At 44.0% G+C, this 19,204-nt stretch overlaps 1 protein-coding gene across 1 annotated transcript in view; it reads right to left on the bottom strand.

Annotated features, from left to right (window-relative positions):
* Window positions 1-4,014: 4,014 nt before the first annotated feature.
* The window catches only part of LOC142583078 (uncharacterized), a 34,042-nt gene continuing 18,852 nt past the window's right edge, over window positions 4,015-19,204 (bottom strand). Inside the window, exons 6-16 of the mRNA XM_075693368.1 lie at window positions 16,595-16,749; window positions 15,761-15,913; window positions 12,843-12,972; window positions 10,493-10,638; window positions 10,159-10,254; window positions 8,926-9,009; window positions 8,686-8,833; window positions 7,032-7,147; window positions 6,765-6,935; window positions 5,640-5,763; window positions 4,015-4,167 (exon numbers count right to left, since the gene is read on the bottom strand). Of these exons, the coding sequence (XP_075549483.1) occupies window positions 5,674-5,763; window positions 6,765-6,935; window positions 7,032-7,147; window positions 8,686-8,833; window positions 8,926-9,009; window positions 10,159-10,254; window positions 10,493-10,638; window positions 12,843-12,972; window positions 15,761-15,913; window positions 16,595-16,749 (1,289 nt within the window). The 3' untranslated portion in view covers window positions 4,015-4,167; window positions 5,640-5,673. The remainder of the gene's footprint in view (window positions 4,168-5,639; window positions 5,764-6,764; window positions 6,936-7,031; window positions 7,148-8,685; window positions 8,834-8,925; window positions 9,010-10,158; window positions 10,255-10,492; window positions 10,639-12,842; window positions 12,973-15,760; window positions 15,914-16,594; window positions 16,750-19,204) is intronic.

Genomic DNA, 19,204 nt, shown 5'->3' with positions numbered 1-19,204 from the left:
AGATCGCCACAAGGTAAATAAATAAAAAGAAACATTCACCAACGATTACGATACTCGCTAATGCGAAATTTGAGCACAGCTGTATACGTGTTTTCATTTCGCGATATATTGGCTGACGCGGACAGTCCGTCTCGTGCGGTATGTTGCGAAGGGAGCGATGTGTAGCGCGACTGTCTCACTAATAGGGAGTACAGCTCTGCACAGGCCCGCTTTATGAAGCCCGAGCCTAGCCTGGGCCCGTAATACCAAGCCCTGGCCCGTCCCGGGCCCATGTTACTAAGTCCGGGCCCGGCCCGCGACTAGTTGTTCATTACTAAGTTTAGCCAGGACCCCCGTGTGCATGACTAGGCCCGGCTGTAAGTAGAAAAATTTATTTCTTTACTTACGGATTGTACCCTAACTATGTGTCAGTCTCACCTTCTCGGGGTCTATCAGCTGCAGTTTAGAGGGAATAAAAGACAGAAACCTTTGTTTCTTCCATGGGAACATCAGTGATCTGACCCATTGCCTGTGCTGTTATTTTTCCGCTGGTACGGGTGCATTTACCTTGATCATATGAATTGGTCCTGTGAGGTCATTTAGCATGCGAATATATATGTATATGTATACAAGCAGGTGAATTCACGAGCATGCAGCATAAAATAAACGCACTAGTAGAAAGAGACACCCATTACTTTAGCGCTAAAATAATTTGACAGTATCGAGAGTTGCAATGGTGCAATCACAAAAGCGGTAACAGGAAAATGATTTGAAGAGCGGCTTTTTATATAATTTATTTTTCTTTATGCAGAAATAATATGTTTGTCCTTGAGGAAAAGAAAGAAAAACATAACTTCATCTGGTTTTCTATTTTCTTTGCAAAGGTATACAAGAGCCAGCTCTTCGCACGTGTCACGTAAGCTTGGCACAGAATGCCTTGGACCATGTGCATAACGTTCGCGTGTGTTATAGGCACTATTTAGGCCTTTTAATGAGCGAGTCCGAGTCTGGCCCGGGACCAGAGCCTTATGCCCGGGCCGGGCCCTGCCGAAAAACGCTTCGGACGGCCCTGCCTGGCTCGCGCACCGGGCCTGTGCAGTGCTATAACCTGGAGATCGCAAAAGCCGGCGCGTGAGCACAATTCACCACAGCCGCCCCAGACTGACCTCCAGTCATGCAGCGCTTTGTTTCCATACAGACGACGCGCGCTACTTTTGCACCATCTCTTAGCCATCATCGCCGCAAAGCCCGTCTTGTACGGCACTACGATTTTCTTTCGCTTTCGCCATACCCTCCTCCTCCTCCGCTTTCCGTCTCATGGTTCCCCTGCACGCTCCTCCTCCTCCTCCTTCATCCACGCACTCTCTTCGCTATCGCAGCCTTTCATCTCCCACTGCGGTGCGTTCGCTTTCATCCTTCGCTGTGTTTGTTCGCTTGCCGACGCTTGCCGCAGGAACGGGCACCTAAGAGCTGCGCCCTGATATCTGGCTAACGTGTTCGGTTGTTCGGGTCTAGGCGGAAGTTGTACTAAGCCAGCCCGTCTCGAAAGCATTTACTCGTTTATTCCCGTATGGCCGAGATCGCGCAACTTGTTGATAAGACTTAATTATGGCCAGGTCCGGCGCGTTCTATATACTGACGCTCATTGAGCTCGAGGCTCAGTGAAATCTTTTTGGAACGGCGTAACGGCGTGCCCTTCGCTTAAAATGTGAAACTGACCATACCGCCTATTAGGGCAGCACGGTTGAAGCAAAGAACAATTCTAGCTACGACGTAATATAAGATACGGTATGGAGGAAACGAAAACCGTTGCTTCGTTCCGCAAAAGTCTTGAAACCGTGCGGTCTGTACAGGCGTCATGCTTCGGCCGTGATATGACTCTTCTCGTTGCTTTTTTTGTGCTATCCACCCTCCAGTCGTGAAGTTGAGCGTGTTCATTATATGGTGCTGCATTCCCGGAGGCCACAGAAATAACTCTTGAGAGTGTTTATGTGCTCAAATGATGAAAGCCAACGTAGCAAACGAATTACGTCTGCAGTTCCACGTTGCGTTTACGAGGCATAAACATCAAACCAAGGGTGAGTAATGCTGTTTAATTCTTACGTTTGTCGCCAAATGTATTGTTGCTGCTGTTTTGGCACCGTCGTGGGCAACTTTCTCCGAAGCGATGCACTTCAATAGGCATCAGAAATGACTTTAGGTCCGGCCTGGCACGTGCTTGTGGGCTCTCTTGCCATTTTCTTTTGTAATGTGACTTCAGGACGAATTTCGTGGAGTACACTTAATTTTATTGGTGCGATTGACTTCCCGTGTGCGGGTTAATACTGTCTTGGGCAAAGAATTAAGCGGACCCTGCGAGCGCGTACCCGTGCAGTGTACATATATGCCTGTCCTAAATCACTCATTGACATATGACCGTGCGCTCTTTTTGATGCTTCTTGCTATCGCCATACTATCGCTGTCTGAGTTCTGCGTGAACCCCTGCCCACCAAGTATGGCGGAGCTGTAGCGGCGTCAATGTTAGGTCAACGAGGGTTCCCCCGACGTCGCCGATACCTCCTGGTGCAGCTCGAAAAGCTATAGCTTCATAAACCATCGAATACATCGACTGGTCTTGCCAGCGAGTAATATATGATGGAGCTGCACACTGCGCGGCTTTAAACGTCATGCTAGCCTTACTTACAGGGTGCACCAGCTAACGTTAGTTAAGCTGTTAGAAAAAAAGATAATACACGGTACAAGGTACAATCATAAGACCAACGGTGTTCGGTCGTCAGACGTGTGACAATTGAACACTGTTGGTTTTATGATTAATTGTATCTTGTACTGTGTTTTTGAAATCGTTTTTCTTTTTTGGTATCAGCCTGGCTAACGTTAGCTGGGACACACGGTATAGCATCGCACCACTAGGTGTTTCAATAATGCAGTTCTGCATACAGTTCCTAGATAGAACAAGTTTTTACTTGAAAACCTCTATCAATAGTGGCCTTAGTACGGCACACACTCGCAGGAGTCTGTTTTGCTCACAACACTTTGATGTAACATGCTTGGGTCGAAAGGAACTGATGTAGCTCTTCTCGTCCCGGGACTGAAAATTTAACATCTGTACAAGAGTTTTATCGTGCTGGAAATAATCTAATCATGGTGGTGGTCTCATGGATACCTTTAGCAGTGGTGGCCTTTTTCTCTGGTCCCATTTGTTGATTGCAATGGCATAAATGCAAACTTGCGATCCCTGCAAACTGCAATTCGACGAATTCGGTTACTCTTTTTTAATCGACGCTAGCATGAGTAATAAGCAATAAGCTTCCAACTGCGCTGAACTTCCAACGCATTTTAAACGACGAGCGTAAAGCGTTCAAGAACGGCCCGGAGAAGTAAAAAAAAGAGAGAAAACAAAAGGGGGGGGGGGCGGCTCCAAATTACGCTGTGAAAACAGTTGACCAGTGAAGCTGTGGTATCACCTGATCCGATAGACAAATGTGACGTAGCCTTGAACTACTGAGCAATGCACTACATGAAATGATTGACAGCAAGAAATTAAATGCACTGTACCAAAACTTTATTCGAAACGATATTGATAAGTGCTTTGTGATTGCCGTGGTATACACTGATGTTCTTCCGTTCTTACTTTAAATCTAGAGATTCTTAGGTAAAGTTAAATTTATACACAACCTGTGCTTTGGGCAAGAACCGCTGCGTCCTGCCTAGCCTGAACACGACCCCGTTGCGCATATTGACGTTGCTGTTCCCATCGCCACTCATCGTGTTCACGTTGCTCTTCGGGAGTCCTAACTATGCGTGGCCTTCCCATAGCGCTATCGCAACACAAATGAAATAAGTTGCTAGTTTACATATGAAAGTGTAGTGACGTCACACACAGCTTCGTATGCTACAGCTGCCGCTACCCTGCAACTGCAGCTTATGTAAGCATAATCTTTACTACTAAACGCATGCGGCGAGCGCTATATATGTACTTCGCATTGTTCGAACGCACCTTATCATCTATCATGTGGTTTTGACACATGTTTTGTCATTTTCTTTATTAAAACAAATACTGAGGTGTGTCTTGCATGCGTAATTTCATGGAGATAGGTACCTTTCGCTTCTACTCGTGGAATGGTTTTCTGTAGACTCTTCTGTCGACGGAGACGAGGAAATCCCGAGATCCGAGTCATTAAAGCTTCGCTGTAAAGGAAAAAGAAAGAGAAACAAGGCGTCTGTTTTTGTCACGCGACTTCCTTTTGAATTCGACGTCCAGTTTGTAAGCAGCCTCGTACTACAAAAAAGTTATACAGTACCAAGGAGGTACCGATAAGGAGTGAAATAAGATAACTGCAGTCAAAGAATGTTTATACGGAAGCTAATGAACCCGTCCGTCTTGTAAACTATGCGACTATATACTACAGTGAGCCAGTGTCACACAGGTGCCATGAGTTGTTCTACCACTGAAGACACGAGGAACTGTCCAAAGCGTGTTGCTCCAATTTCTGTACAGCGAACCTTTCGCCACCCAGCTTGTGTCTCTGACCAGTGACGAGCGCTACTCGGGGGGAAGAGCTGTCAAGCTACGATTGGATGATTCAGTTATAGGCATTAGTTCATGAACGATGAGCTAGCTAAGACACTGCTGCAATTCTGAAGGTCTCCACGCTTTTGTTTCTATTTATTTAAACTTACTGCTCCACCATTTGCATAGGCTGTTGCAGGAATTGGGACATTGTATGAGATTACATACCACCTGCCGCGGTGGCTTAACAGCTATGGTCATGCGCTGCTAAGCACGAGGTCGCGGAATCAAATCCCGGTCGCGGTACACACTTGGGCAGGAATTCCGTGCCGTGCGAAAAGAGTCGAGACCTTCGTAATGACTTCGCGCGCAGTGGTAACACCGAGCTTCTCAACATGTGGAAAGTTGGAATGTGCATCAAACACCACTACGTACGTATCACCAGCAATGTGAAAGAGGTCGATTCCTACCCGATGCTATGGCTCCCTGGGTGTCGGCCACAAAATAAAAGGCTCGGAAGGTTGCTTGTACGTGTATTTCTGGCATGCGCTGCATTTTCGAATGAACGTTTCAATGGCACTGCCCATGCCTGGCCAGAAGATCAGACCACGAGCTCTGGCCTTACTTTTATTCAGTCCAAGATGCCCTGCGTGCAACTTTTGCAACATCTCGGCTCGCATTGTTTTTGGTACAAAAATTTTGCATCCTTTCCGCAGTATTCCATCAACTACATTCGCTTGTATTCCAGAGGTAAATTTTTTCATGGAGACTGCTCTATTCGTATATACACTACCTGATACTCGGCTTTTTCTGCGTTCTAAGATTTCTGTGCGGTTAGCGTAATAACCTACGTGGACGCATCAGCAGCTCTTGCAAGATTACTTTGTTGCACGTAATACGCGAGTTTATGTAGGCGCGATGGTTTGTTTATCGGCACACTTGCGATGCATGGGCTCAAAAGAGAACATGCGCAGTCGATGGACTGTTGAGTAAATTCACGCTGTTATGACAGTTAGGCGTTAATCGATGACATGAGACCTGTTTGGGGAAGGCTCACTCTACCCGCTTCACGTACGAATTTCCTTGGTGAGCAACCCGACGTTGCTCGCTCTGAGCATGCACTCGCAGATTTGAACAAAAAATTGCTCACCGCATGCAACGTAGACTAAATTGTAGCGCTTCGATTAGACCGCCATATCTGGAGATGGCGTTGTAGTTGGCTGGAGCACAGTGAGTTGCTGTTTGTGAAATAGATAGGATTGCCAGGTACACTCCTGTAGAAAAAAACAACAACATTTAATTGTGCGTCTTAGTGCGTTCTGTTATTGCTGGTGATTCGGAAATTAAAAAGTTTTGTGTTAGTTTATGCCGGGTATTATAGGCGAATAGTTAATCGATTATGAAGTGTAGAGTAACAGAAATTAAGATACGAATTTTTGCGCAACATGGCTTTCGCGGCGGCAGACATTACGATGCACACCGTATATAATTAATAGTTTTTCTGTCAATTATCTAAATTAATAAAGCATTCAATTGCAAATATTATGGGGCATGTTGTAATTTCAGAACTTAAGCTAACCGTATTAGGAAGCCCAGAATTCGCTATGCCTTCTGTGCGCAGCTCCAGTCTTGATAATTACGTTTCAAAACCTGTGTCAAAATGCACAGTTATCATTATGACCAGGGCACTTACAATTGTTTATTACCCGCCGTGGTTGCTTAGTGGCTATGGTGTTGGGCTGCTAAGCACGAGATCACAGGGTCGAATCCTGGCCACGGCGGCTGCATGCATTTCGATGGGAGCAAAATGCGAAAACACCCATGTGCTTAGTTTTAGGTCCACGTTAAAGAACCCCAGGTGGTACAAATTTCCGGAGTCCCCAACCACGGCCTGCCTCATAATCATAAAGTGGTTTTTGCACGTAAAACCCCATAATTTAACTAATTTAATAATTACAATTGTTTATTAATGAATCATCACAGCTTAGCTTTCTTTGTCAGGATCAGTGAAGTAAACACGGCTGGTTGATTGGTCCAACTCAAGCAGGTAGAGGCGTCTTCAGTGTTGAAAAGGTACAGATCTCATGCACAATACACCGATATCATCTCAAGCGGTTAATGTTAAGCATTTTCGTGTTACGTGTATGTGAAATCTTTCCGGAGCTTTTTGTAGTTGTACAAGAAAAGCAGGTTGAATACTAAATTTCGGTTCCAGGTCGGTTTAATCTCCCGGGTAGCGGCAGGATTGTGAGAAGTAAAAAAAAATATTTCTTACATTCATTTCAGACGCCGCCGTCAGCCGAAAGCTTACTGTCAAAGGCTTTTGGTCTCCTTCTGCTTTTTGCTTGGCTATTGTGCTAAACTTAGACTCGGTGGACTTCTCTCCCGGAATGTTTTCATGAAAAGTGAATCCTACTGACGTTCCGTTCCCGTTGTACCACCTGAACTAAAAAACACGAGAGACAAAAGAAAAAGAAATGCGCGATATAAAAATGATGTCAGCATAGGTTAAGGGCTAAGAAGCCTAAATACTACGACTCACGTGAAAATTTTGGACAGCCAGAATGGTGCTCAACTTTGTAGAAACTTTAAGTGCGTTGCGAAAAGCTGCTAAAAACCTTGTCCTGTTGGCAGCGTCCAAAGTGCAAGCCTTCAAAGCTGTAAAACAACAGGAAGACAGGTCATTAGCACAACGCATACTCGATCGTACTATGGAGGTTCAAGTTTGCGTTCAATCACGTTCAAGCCGTCGGGCCTTCTCGTTTCTCGCCGACTGTTGCAATAATTTTGTCTACGCGTTAACGGGCGTTTTCACGAATGACCCGAGGGAGAAAGAGATTAGACAAACTGGCTTTTCCATAAAAACTGCACTTTCAGGTGAATACAATGATAACTGAAATGATGCAGTAAGCCGCACGACACTTCAAACACACAAATAAAACAACATACTCGTTAAGTTCTCGTTGACGCCAGTGGCTTTCAGGAAAATCTAGAGCGCCAGCGGTAGCCTGGCACGCACATGCGGAATTCGTCCACGGTTCACATACAAGTTTTGGCTCAAGGTGTGAACCCTGAGGTACGTTTAGTGCGGTCGTTAGGATGGGCCTTCAGAATGCGAAGAGGTTGCTGTAGCAGGTTAAGTTTGCATACTTGAGTGACCTGCGTTTGTTCTTTTTTTTGCGTTTGTTATTGTTTTTATTAGATTCCGTAGTCGTTTAGTTATATTTGACGCTCGGAATAGTAGGTCCTTTGGTAGCCTATTTTCCCAGCACCCAACGACAGCAACAACAACAACAACAACAACGACGATGACGACAACAACAATTTCCGTGCATGAGTAGGCAAACAGCTTGTTTATTAAATTGTATTTGTTACTCTCTGTGTATGTGAAGTGTGAAATGTGAAGGAACGAAATGGCTTTGTAACGAAAGGACCTCTATTCGTTTATAAGTGCTCCTGTCGCAGCGTTGGCGCCACCCATATATGTTCCTTAGTCTCTTTTCACATGTTTCCAGTACAGATAAATTATGGGGCTTTACGTTCCAAAATCACAATCTGATTATGAGGCACACCATAGTGGGGGACTCCGGAAATTTGGACCACCTGGAGTTCTTTAAGGTGCACCTTAATCTAAGTACACGGGTTTTTTCGCATTTCGCCCCCATCGAAACGGAGCCGCCGTGGCCGGGATTCGATCCCTCGACCTCGTGCTTAGCAGCCCAACACCACATAGCCACTTAGCAACCGTGACGGGTTTTTTCAGCACAAGTCCGGATCTTCCAAATATTTGTTCTAGTTTTGACCTGTGTTTATTTGGCATGCTTGAAACAATGAGTCGCAATACACTTTGCGATACTATAATGTCATTCACTAGCTTGTAGAAACGCGCGAATAGGTATTGTCGTGAAAGTATGCCATAGCGTCTTTCTCTAACTTTACAGAGACCTGACATTCTCTAATGAATCACACCCTGTCAGCGCGCCCTATACAGACATGACTGCGCAAAATACCGCGTCCCTGAAATTTTCCTTTTTTTTGCGCTTTGTACCTAAGCCATCGGTGCTGCGCTAGCACCTCTGTGAACAACGCTTGTCGAAAGCAACAATCTCATTTTGTTCTTGTGCAGGACACGCCGGGTTACAATATATATGATCCAAGCTAACGATCAGTATAGCAAAGACAGGTTATAAGCTTACGTTTGAAGTTTATGTAGTACGAGCCTGCAGGTTTTTCTGGCAGACAAGCGTGTTGGCTGAATACATCTTGCTCTGGCGCAAAGGAGTTGAAATAAAGGTAGTTTCTGATGGTGACATTCTGGTTTGGAAACTCCCCAGACCGATTTTGCTGCAAAAGTGAACATAGCTATAAAGTTGTTTTCTTCAGTGACTGCATCGACCAGCAATGGTTCTCAAGCAAATAGAAATAAATATTCAAACCTGTGTGTCTTCTTCCTCGTAGATTGCTTCTTGAATCAAAGAAAAGACGTACTTATTACTGTATGTGTCTTTTCTTGTGTCATACTGAAAGTAAGCAAAATTACTGTAAAGATATTGTGTTGCTGGAGCGAAGTTCATTATGGACGGCCGCAGCGACCTACTTTTAGGTTAGTTTACTCATAAAAATGGCAGAACGTTTCCTTGTATGTGAGAACACCTTTTAACCATGCAATTTCCTCAAACGCATACGTAACCGTTTCAAATTGGTGCCTCGATAACAGGGTCAAGGGAGTGACTGAGACACAGAAACAACGGTGTGTATTTATGCATAAGCAGCGATAATATAATAACATGCATTGTAAGTGTAACGTATTACGCAGAGGTGGATAAAATTTTTTGCGGGCCCAAGTGCATTCTTGCGCCGTATGAAGAGGCCAGCGCCTGGTAATGCGTGCTGTCGGGGCCGGCACACGAGGTCGAAAGACCGTGCCTACGCAAAGCTATGTCTCGACATCAGGCTCTTGCTTGATCAGAGTGCGCAAGAATGCCATTTGGCATGCGCTCGCAGATCCCGTAAAATTTTCAATCTACGTCTGCACATCTGTAAGAGAGCCAGGGGAGAGTCTATGATCGACTAAGGGCGGACGTTGAGTGCTTTTCCCGGAGGCCCATTTCATTATTGGAAAAAAAAAGAGAAAAATCTGAATGTCAAAATACCTGAAATAGAATGAAAAATAAACGTGCCGCTTCTTTCCGTTATATGTCCAATCTTCATTGGCGGCTTTGACTTGCGTGAGTGCTTTCGCAGAAACTGCATTCCCTTATGGTTAATTTACGGTTGAAATGGTTATGGTTGAAAAAAGAGGAGAATGGAAAGCAGCACGGCGTTAGAAAGCTCCTGATTAAGAGGAAGCTTTAGCTCGGGTGTTCCTATCTGAATACATGTAAGCGGAGAATTCGTTTTTCTCGGCAACCACTGCACCAAATTTGACGACGTTTGTTGTATTTAAAATTTACTTTTAAATACAACAAAAAACCTAGTGAACGTTGGTTTCGAATTTTTGATTTAGATCGTCACTATATTGTTGTATATTACCTAATTTAATTTAATTTAATTTAATTTAATTTACAGGCCCGGGTAAGGCCGAAACTTAATGCTAACGGAAACACATTTAATAGAGGAAATCTTGCAAGATGGAGTATGTGGTTTGTGGTGAAATTGGAGGTACTCACCGAAGCAAAAGACATGTCCCTTTTTATTGTTGAGGACTTTCCGGCACCTTTGACTAGCTCTGTCCATGTCATAGCTTCAGCGCCCATTATGGTAGCCTGTTAGACAAGCAGCATGGCTTTAGGAGCTGGCAAAAAATATAGGGCAGAATGGAGAATACGTGCACGCAGCAGTCCTGCCCATGCGATACTCTAAGAATTGCAATTGTTATAAAGTGTTACATTATGATTGAATGCTTAATTTTGCGCATTATCCGGTGACAGTGGTGCCTAGAGAAGTACACAAATGTCAAAGCTTATAAATGGAAAACTTTTGAGCACAGTGCACAGGACTTACTTTTCCCTTGTATTGCAGATTTGCGCTGATACCGAAGAATTCGTCAGACGTTTTCAGAGAGCCGTTAGGGTGCTTCCAAAAATGAGTCTTCTGCTTGTCCACTAACAGGCATTTCGATTCTACAACGCTTCCAACATAAGTAAAGCCTACAAGAGAGAGAGGGCATTAGAGTGAAATACAGTTATTGTGAAAGTTATTAGGCTGAACTCTTGCGGATTCGTATTTTTGTATGTAACCGCGCTTAAGAGGAACCTTTAGCTCGGGCCCAACTCCAACGCGGCCTGTTCAAATACCTGTGAAACGCACGAACGCTTTTCTGAGATAACCCCTGGACTGATTTTAACGAAATTTGTTGCATTTGAAAGAGAAAGTAAAATTCTAGTGACTGTTGAAGCGTAATTTCGATTTAGGGCCTAAATTCTGTGAAAAGAATTTTCAAAAATTCCAAAGTTGAAATAAGATAGACGCACGAAGTTTATAAATTAGTAGTCTGCATCAAGAACAGATACCGCGGTTATGTAAACGGCATCCATTAATCATTCAAAGAGGACAAATTTGATTTGCCAAGTTATATCTTACGTGAATTTGTTACGTCGTGTGCAATGGTTCTGCAAAAACTGTATTTCCATATTAAAGATTTTTTTTACATTCATGTATAATATATAAATTTTGTCCGCTTTAGATGTACTATCAGATGCAATTCGCGGAATTATGATATTTTTCCTTGCTGAGTTAGAAAGTTGTAAACTTGACAGTTTCGTTTTCCGAAGATTTTTTATTTTTGTGAATTTTCAATAAAATATTGACAATCTAAATCGAAAATTCGAAACCAACACTCACTAGGTTTTAAGTTTTCCTTTTAAATGCAACAAACGTCGTCAAATTTGGTACAGTGGTTACCGAGAAAAACGAATTCTCCTTTTACACGTATTCAGATAGGAACAGCCGAGCTAACGCTTCCTCTTAATCGGGAGCTTTCTAACGCCGCGCTGCTCTTCAATTTCCTCTTTTTTTCATAGCAAACCTGCAAATTGTGAGAGGCAGTTTGCAGTTTTAAGTATTGTTTACTTTGGGAGTTTAATTTGGGAGAGGATATGTATCATTTAATTGCATCACGAACAAAATTTAGGGAAAGGAGAAACCTTCCATGTCGTTTTGAAGATAATATCGTCCTATGTATGGTATGGTATCGCACTACGACCGACGTCATGTATTAATTTCTGCTTAACGCATCTGTGTGTTTCTCGCTTATGAATATATCAAACTGCGAGAAATACTGAAAATGACACACAAATGATTTTACTCCTTCAGCCAATTTTGCCATAGTTATTATCGCAGAATTCGAAGAAAAATGACACGGCATAGTACAAAACACCTGACCTGGGATAAAAATTTTCTGGGGTAGCATAAAAAATTCGGACATCGGCACTGGGCAACTAACCAGCCGAAAAGCCAGTGAAGCCATTATCAGAAATGACTTGCGGCAAATGAATCAAGCTCGCCTTCTTCACTTTCTGCGAGAACTTGCCCTGGCTATATTTACAAGTTCGAGCAGCCGGCTTTTCTTCACAAAAACGCATCTTACGCAGGTATCATCACGTGGCGGCAGCACTTTCCTTGAGAATGAACGCTCGTTTTCTTGGGCAGCAAGCGTGCCTATATAATGAGAAGCCGGAATCAGCCAACTCGACACGACGGTGCTTGCTTGGACTCGCTTCTGGCGAGAAGAGGCCTAAGCAGCCGCATGCGTCGAGGCGAGGCGATTGAGCGCGTGAACTCAAACATTCCGGCTCGTGGTTGCATGACTGCAAACTTCCAACACAGAATCATTGGCTTGTGCAAGCGCATCTCGCAGAGCTGGCATGAATGATTAAACGTATCGTGTGCAGCCAAGTTGGCCAAACTCCACCACGTGCTTTCTATCTTCGAGCATGTTGGCGCCTATATACAAATGCCCCACTAGAAAATGTCAGCCTCTCTGACACACCCGACCCGCTTTTTCGGATCCATATGAAAGCTCAACGTAAAGGTGCAAAACGCAAGGTTGGAAGCGGTGACGGAGAAATACTAATAGGCAGCGGGTCAACAGTTTCCACTGGCTGATGATCTGAGGGTAAGAACAAATTTAACGCTAAATATCTGCTTCTGTCTTTGATATCTTTGTTAATACTTTAAAACGACGTGACCTATTGAGTATTAGCCAATCGAATTATCAAATAAACGCTTGAATATATTGATGTGAATTTGAAGCGGGGCGCATAGCAGTGAATTTAATTATGATTACCTTGTTAAGCTTGTATAAAGTTAACGTTGCAAAACGTAAAGTTAGAAAATATAAAGACTACTTCACCTGTTTTCAGGTCGAATAGGACAGAGATAAACCCAGGCGATTCGCCCACCGATCGTAGTTCTGACTTTAGGTCTTCTTTCGACGGTCTCATATCAATTCTTCCGAGTTTTAGCTCGCTATCGTACCACACCTGAAAACACCGTACAGAGTTCGAGATTGCAGTCATGATTGTGTACCTTTGCTACGTTGTGTGCGACCATGCTCGGTAGATAAGGACATTTTCTGAGCTGTATGCAATATCCCTGATTAACACTGTGGGAGGGCAAAACGTGTCCAGCGAATGTGCGGCCAGACTTTGTACGCTTTTCGTACGTATATAGAAAATGCTTTTTACTGGCCGGTCAATTTCGCGTTTATTATCTGCGCTACCAGGATTGGCTGGCTCCGGATCTAACTGTTCCAGCGAATTGACTGCTTCGTGCACGCGGACATTTTGCTAGGAAGTCTTGGACCGATTGTGTAATAGCAGCGAACGATCATCTGGCGAACGAATTCTTATAGTGATTTGGCTATAAATAATGTCCAAATCGTTCCCTTAGCTACCACTTCCTTGGATCAGCAGAAATAGGTCTCGGCGGCTCTGCTTCGCGAGCTGCATGCCCCAGAAGGGATCGCGAGAGCTGGAAAACGCATCATAGCCGCTATCTTTTAGACACCACTTATCATTATTATCATCATCATCATGGGTCTATTTTTATGCCCACTGCAGGACGAAGGCCTCTGCTTGCAATTTCCAATTACCCCTGTCTTGCGCTAGCCGATTCCAACTTTCGCCTGCAAATTTCATAATTTCATCCCTCCACCTAGTTTTCTGCTATCCTCGATGGCATTCCGTTCCTTTGGCACCCACTCTGCAACTCTAATGGTCCACCGGTTATCTGCCCTACACATTACATGGGATGCCCATCTCCGTTTTTCAACTAGACTATCGGCTATCCCCGTTTTCTCTCTGATCCACACCGCTCTCTTCCCATCTTTTATCGTTTTGCCTAACATTTTTCGTTCCATCACTTCTGCGCGGTTCTTAATTTGCTTTTGAGCTTTTGTTACTCTCCAAGTCTCTGGCCCTTAATAGCTCCGGTAAAATGCCATGATTGCACACTTCTCTTTTCAACGACAGTGGTAAGCTCCCAGTCAAGATTTGGTATTGCCTGCCGTATGCACTTCAAACCAGCTTTACTCTTCAATAAATTTTCTTGTTATCAGCGTCCTCCATGAGTAACTGACCTAGATAAACGTACTACTGTACATGCTCTAGACGCTGACTCGTGACCCTGAAACCTTGTTCCCTTGCCAGGCTATGGACCATTCGTTCATTCTAACGGGCGCCATTAGTAAATAAGCCTAAATGGTTGACTATGTCAAATTTTCAAAGAATATTTGAAATGTGCAATATATATATTTACTATAAGTTATGCTACAGCCCATCTCGAATTAATAGTACTAAAAGAAATGTAACAGTGATGGAAGAAAAAGAAATTTAAGCAATGTAGCGACGCATCGTGCTTCTTGTGTGTACATTGTCTGGGTCCCGGGACACGAGTCCCTGGCGGGTGATGTAGCGGCTAATGCCTTTGCCCGAGATCACATTCTCCGGGCTATCCCACCAGGTTCACGAGCACCGGTAGACCAACAAGATAGCGTCCCGAAAAGATACGCCGATATCCTGAGCCACTACAGACTGGGTAGAAGGATCTATCCACCCCCGCATCCCCAGCTGACAAGAGAAGATGCGGTGATCTTCCGAAGACTACAGACCGGCACTTTCCCGCACGGCACCCTGCTACACGCCATGTATCCTATGAGCTATATTCACAAATGCGCCTTCTGCTCTACGCCCAATACCCTCTACCACATGGTATGGGAATGTCAGCAAAACCCATCGACACCGCCCATCACCGGACCAACCGTCGAGCAGTGAGAGGCCCAGCTGACAAGCTCGAGCCCTGAAGACCAGCATCGCCTGGTGAGCAGGGCCAAGCTATCAGCTCAGGCCCACGGCATCCTGGACTAGGGACGCCGCCCACCTCGGACGATTTTACCGTCGGCTCATTGCTACTAACAAAGTTTATTCCTCCTCCTCCTCCTAGCGACGCATCGTATTGCGGGATTCTTCACTCCTCTGAAGCTCGACGCTTCTCGCTCAATGTGCGCTTTGGTCCGATTCTGTTCACCTCACTTCTTTCTCTACACGCGACTGGTTTTCATGCCGAGTTTTTCGCTTCTGCGCAGCCGACTTCCTTAGTTTTTTGCTGACGAGTTTTTCAATTCTTGCCTCTTGTTCCGGATGTCTATGCGGGCACCTGTACACCTTCTGGCGCATACCCGTTCTTGAGGATTGGCTAAGAACGTTCACATACCTATGTCACATGCCCGGTTGCACTTACTCAATATCTCGAGTTGCCTAATAGGGCGCATGCCTGCAGAGACACATGCCCTGTTGCAAGTACCCAATGATCGAAGTCGTCTATTCCCAAGTTGTCCATTCGGGGACATACTGTAGGGCACATACCAGTGGCAGCGTCAGTATATAAAAAACGTTTTTTTTTAAAATTAAGTGGAGCAAAGTGCATTTTTGCACTTCGTTCAGTATGGCACCGATACGCAGTATGACACCACTTATCTCAAACTGGTGCTAGCTTCAAAATTTCTTCCAAGTGGATGTGCCTTTGTTATATCACTGGCCTCGATTCACTTATTTTATTATGCGTGCAAAAGTAATTAGTTAAAAAAATTGATCAGTAATTTTTCAACTCGCCGATTATGCATATTAATCTCCAGTGTAAGTAATGTCCGCCGCTATATACGAGTAATCCAGATCAATAGGTAAAATGTGCGCTGTGTGCAAGTGATTCCTGAAAATTCTGTTAAGGTTAAAGAAAAGCATCCGGGTATTATTTAGCCTGTACTGTACCAACCTTTTTGTATGAAAGCGAAGCAAAGCCGCCTTTCAGAAAGCCACTGCCATCAAGTTGAAATACAGTCTCTTCAACACCGTAGCTAAACGACGAGGGCATGCTGGGCAAGCGCCCTCCATTGGGCGAGTAGTTGCAGTGCAGTCCTTTTGGAACCTAAGGATGAAAGTGTCAGGCAGAAAGGTAAATGCGCCTTCCACGTCAACAATTTGCGCCCAACGTAAACAAATTGCAAAATAAAGTGCACCGTGTTGCGCGACGCTCACTGACAGGATCAGTCGTCAGAAGGAATTGCAGTGATGCCACAGCACAGCGGGGTGTTCACATACTCGCACCAGGTGATCACACGTGAAATACGTTGCAATTACGCATTCAAGCAAGGCATGTGTTCACAGGGAGATGGAGGCTTGAAGTAAGTAAATGATCGAAGCAATGGCTGTTGTTTCTGGCCCGATCATGTCGTGTGAGAGCCCGCTTCAAAGATCAGCATCTACGTCATCATTATCATCATGTCGCTGGAACCAATAGTGAAACGCTGGATCCAACGACACCCTTAGTTCATCCACTGTTAATCAGCTGCAAGTGCGGGTCTTCTGCTTGAGCTTTGAAGAGGTAGTGTTTGCAGGCATCAGGGATTCTCTGGTTCTTTAGATATTTATGTTGTATTTATTATGACGCCTGTAACTGCCGCAAAATCGTAATGGCGTCAAATGCCATGACACCATAATGGACATAACTGTCACGAAAGTGTAATGACTCGTCAAGGGAAAATTTCCAGCCCTGAACTTCATCGAGATATCAACTTTTTAAATGGTAGCGTGAAGAAACATCTCTCACCTGAAACGTGTCAAAACTGAACTCTGGGTCATTTTGGAACCATGAAACATACATCATCGTGTATATTTCTTTCGCATTATTATTTAAATCCGGTCCCCTCATTTCAATATAAAGTGGGACTCGCTCTTCTCCGCTTGGGTAAGAAAATGGTAGGGCTAAAAAGAGAAAGAAACAAATGTTACAAACAAGGACGCACTACTACTTGCTTCACAGAATCAAGTTCATCCATGTAGTAGCTCTTTGAAGAAGGCCAAACGACGATCTCACCTGCCTGCAAACTCCTTCGCATAACATCGATTCGCCCAGGGCGTTCGATCTGCAGACTTTGCTCTTTCTTTTTTTATATTGCTAATAAAACATGTTTGTTTTGAACGCAGGCGAAGAATCTCAAACCTCTCATTTTTATTTCCCGCGACGTCATGAATGTTTCTGTTCCTCTTACATTTAAGGCTAGCGCTTTGCGAACTATGGTCGCATTATGGTTGCGAAATTGATGTGCAATGCCGCACGTTAGGTGACAGCGGGGAAAGCGTTTTGTGGCAATCATTTTGGGGTGTTACTAATAAAATAGCAAAATTAACTAAACGATGACAACATGGAGCTAATGAAAAACTAAACAAAGTAAAGTTGCTGTGGTCATCTAAAAGTCTCGTTTATTTTGGTGTCTCTTATATATAACGTTAATTGTAGTTATCGTTGGTCAAAAGCACATGGTTCGTGTCAGAAAGACAGAGAGAAAGACACGCCCTAGAAGCAAGACAACTGCGAACGAAAATTTTTACTTTTGAAAGCATTTTTTCGCGGTGTCACATATTGCTATATTGAGCTGCGGAGTTCAGGTACCGTGCGCTGTTTAAAGAAGCAGTGCAGTGTACTCGGAAGCTTTTTTTTTAATGAAGGAATAATACCTGTAATTTCTTTGTATATTTTTAAAGTAAATACGCAAATAAGCGAAAGAAAACCTGTCAATTTGACTGCACACATTGACGTCATTGGCGGTATGGTTAGGTCACTATAAAAAATAGGAAAGGCCACTAATGGCGATAAATTGCCATTAAGAGATGTTGAGAAGCATAGCGAAAAACCAATATATCAATCAAGCCTTATCTAACATTCTATTTTAGCTTGCCTTTGGCAACCAGAATGGTAAGGTCTTATCTAGATCTCGGTTAAAACGCAGCTAAATGCGTTCATGTTCCTTAGCGAGCCAACTGCTACAAAACGCTCAGGCGCAGTGGCGAGATTTAACTGTGGACGAAATTACAGAGAGGTCTTCGTGACTACTTTCATAATGTACTTCTGTACACAACACTGCCTTCAGAAATGCGTATTCGGAGTTCGTTTATGCTGAAACAAGATGATTTTTCTAGCAGTGCTCACTTGCGCAGCGAACCTTAAACAGTGTAGGTTAGGCACTACGATGGTTTGTTCATATATGAGTTCTTTTGCCCCAATTTTCATTCAGTGGGTCGATAAAACAGTGGGAGATAATTTAGCGGGACTGGTATCTCGCTTTTCGCTCAAAGTGACTCGGTTATTCTCTGGTACGAGCCGGACGGCCATATGACAAAGCGGAATTATACGCCTGCACTTTTTGCGCAACCCATTTTCAGTCTGTCGAAAAGGTGATCGATGAACAGACAGAACAAAGGATCAATATCATATGTCTTTCGGGATTGGGAAAGAATGGTGGAGAAATTAATCAAATGTTGCAAAACGTCTAAAGAAAGAATGCCTTAAATGGAGGAACTACGTTCAAGTATAGGCAGGTCGTGAAAACCCCCCAAAAATGTAGTTTAAGGATGCGCTCCATTGCTTGCGACTATGCACACCTGCCAACCGGCGAATATTAACATTCGTAAAGTTCCTTGGGGCACGAGACCAGCGGAAGAGGAAGGGAGGAGCAGAGGGTGGTCGCACGAACTTATTTAGGGTTTTCCTTGAGATTACGTGCTTTGTGGGATACCAATTACTTGATTAACGACGGTTTAGCTTTAGACGCTGCACACATGCATGCAGAAGCAGCAAAGTTGGAACAAGTGATGCTGACAAGCAAATAATTTTTTTTTTACATCGCGGTAACTCTTTCAGAGCCTTTATTATTGGAGATCTTGCTTGCTTCAGGAACTTGTCTGTATCAACTTGCACAAAGCAAGCGCCTCTCTTGCATTTTTTTTTCGCAACAGAAACCTTCCAACGGGAGGTTCGGAGACCGACGAGCGAAACTTTTTCGTGTACAGCATTTTTGATAAAACACGATGCAACGTTCGTTAAATCGCAAAATGATCCCAAATTCGTAAAGTTTACGAAAATTTTGGTAGAGTTGGCAGATATGAAGATGAAAATATCATTTGTTTCCGTTTTCATGTGCTCAGTGACTGGTGGAATGATAATGGAAGCACTCGGTTTGGGAAAGCCGTCCGTTCAACTGATATTTCCTGAAAATTATGGAATAAAAAGGCTATGGACCAATGTGGTGCCGAGAATGCTGATCTCTGAGCCAAAGTTGCGGCGATGAGATTGTTACATTTATTATAAAACTTTAGTCAGCAGCGACGAATTTTCGCAAAAGGTCGCCACCGGTGACGCAACACAGATCTACGAATACGA

Source organism: Dermacentor variabilis, chromosome 5 (genome assembly GCF_050947875.1).
Source record: "Dermacentor variabilis isolate Ectoservices chromosome 5, ASM5094787v1, whole genome shotgun sequence".
Lineage (NCBI taxonomy): Eukaryota > Metazoa > Arthropoda > Arachnida > Ixodida > Ixodidae > Dermacentor > Dermacentor variabilis.
Note: the sequence above shows the minus strand (reverse complement) of the source record. Positions and strands in the feature narration are given on the sequence as shown.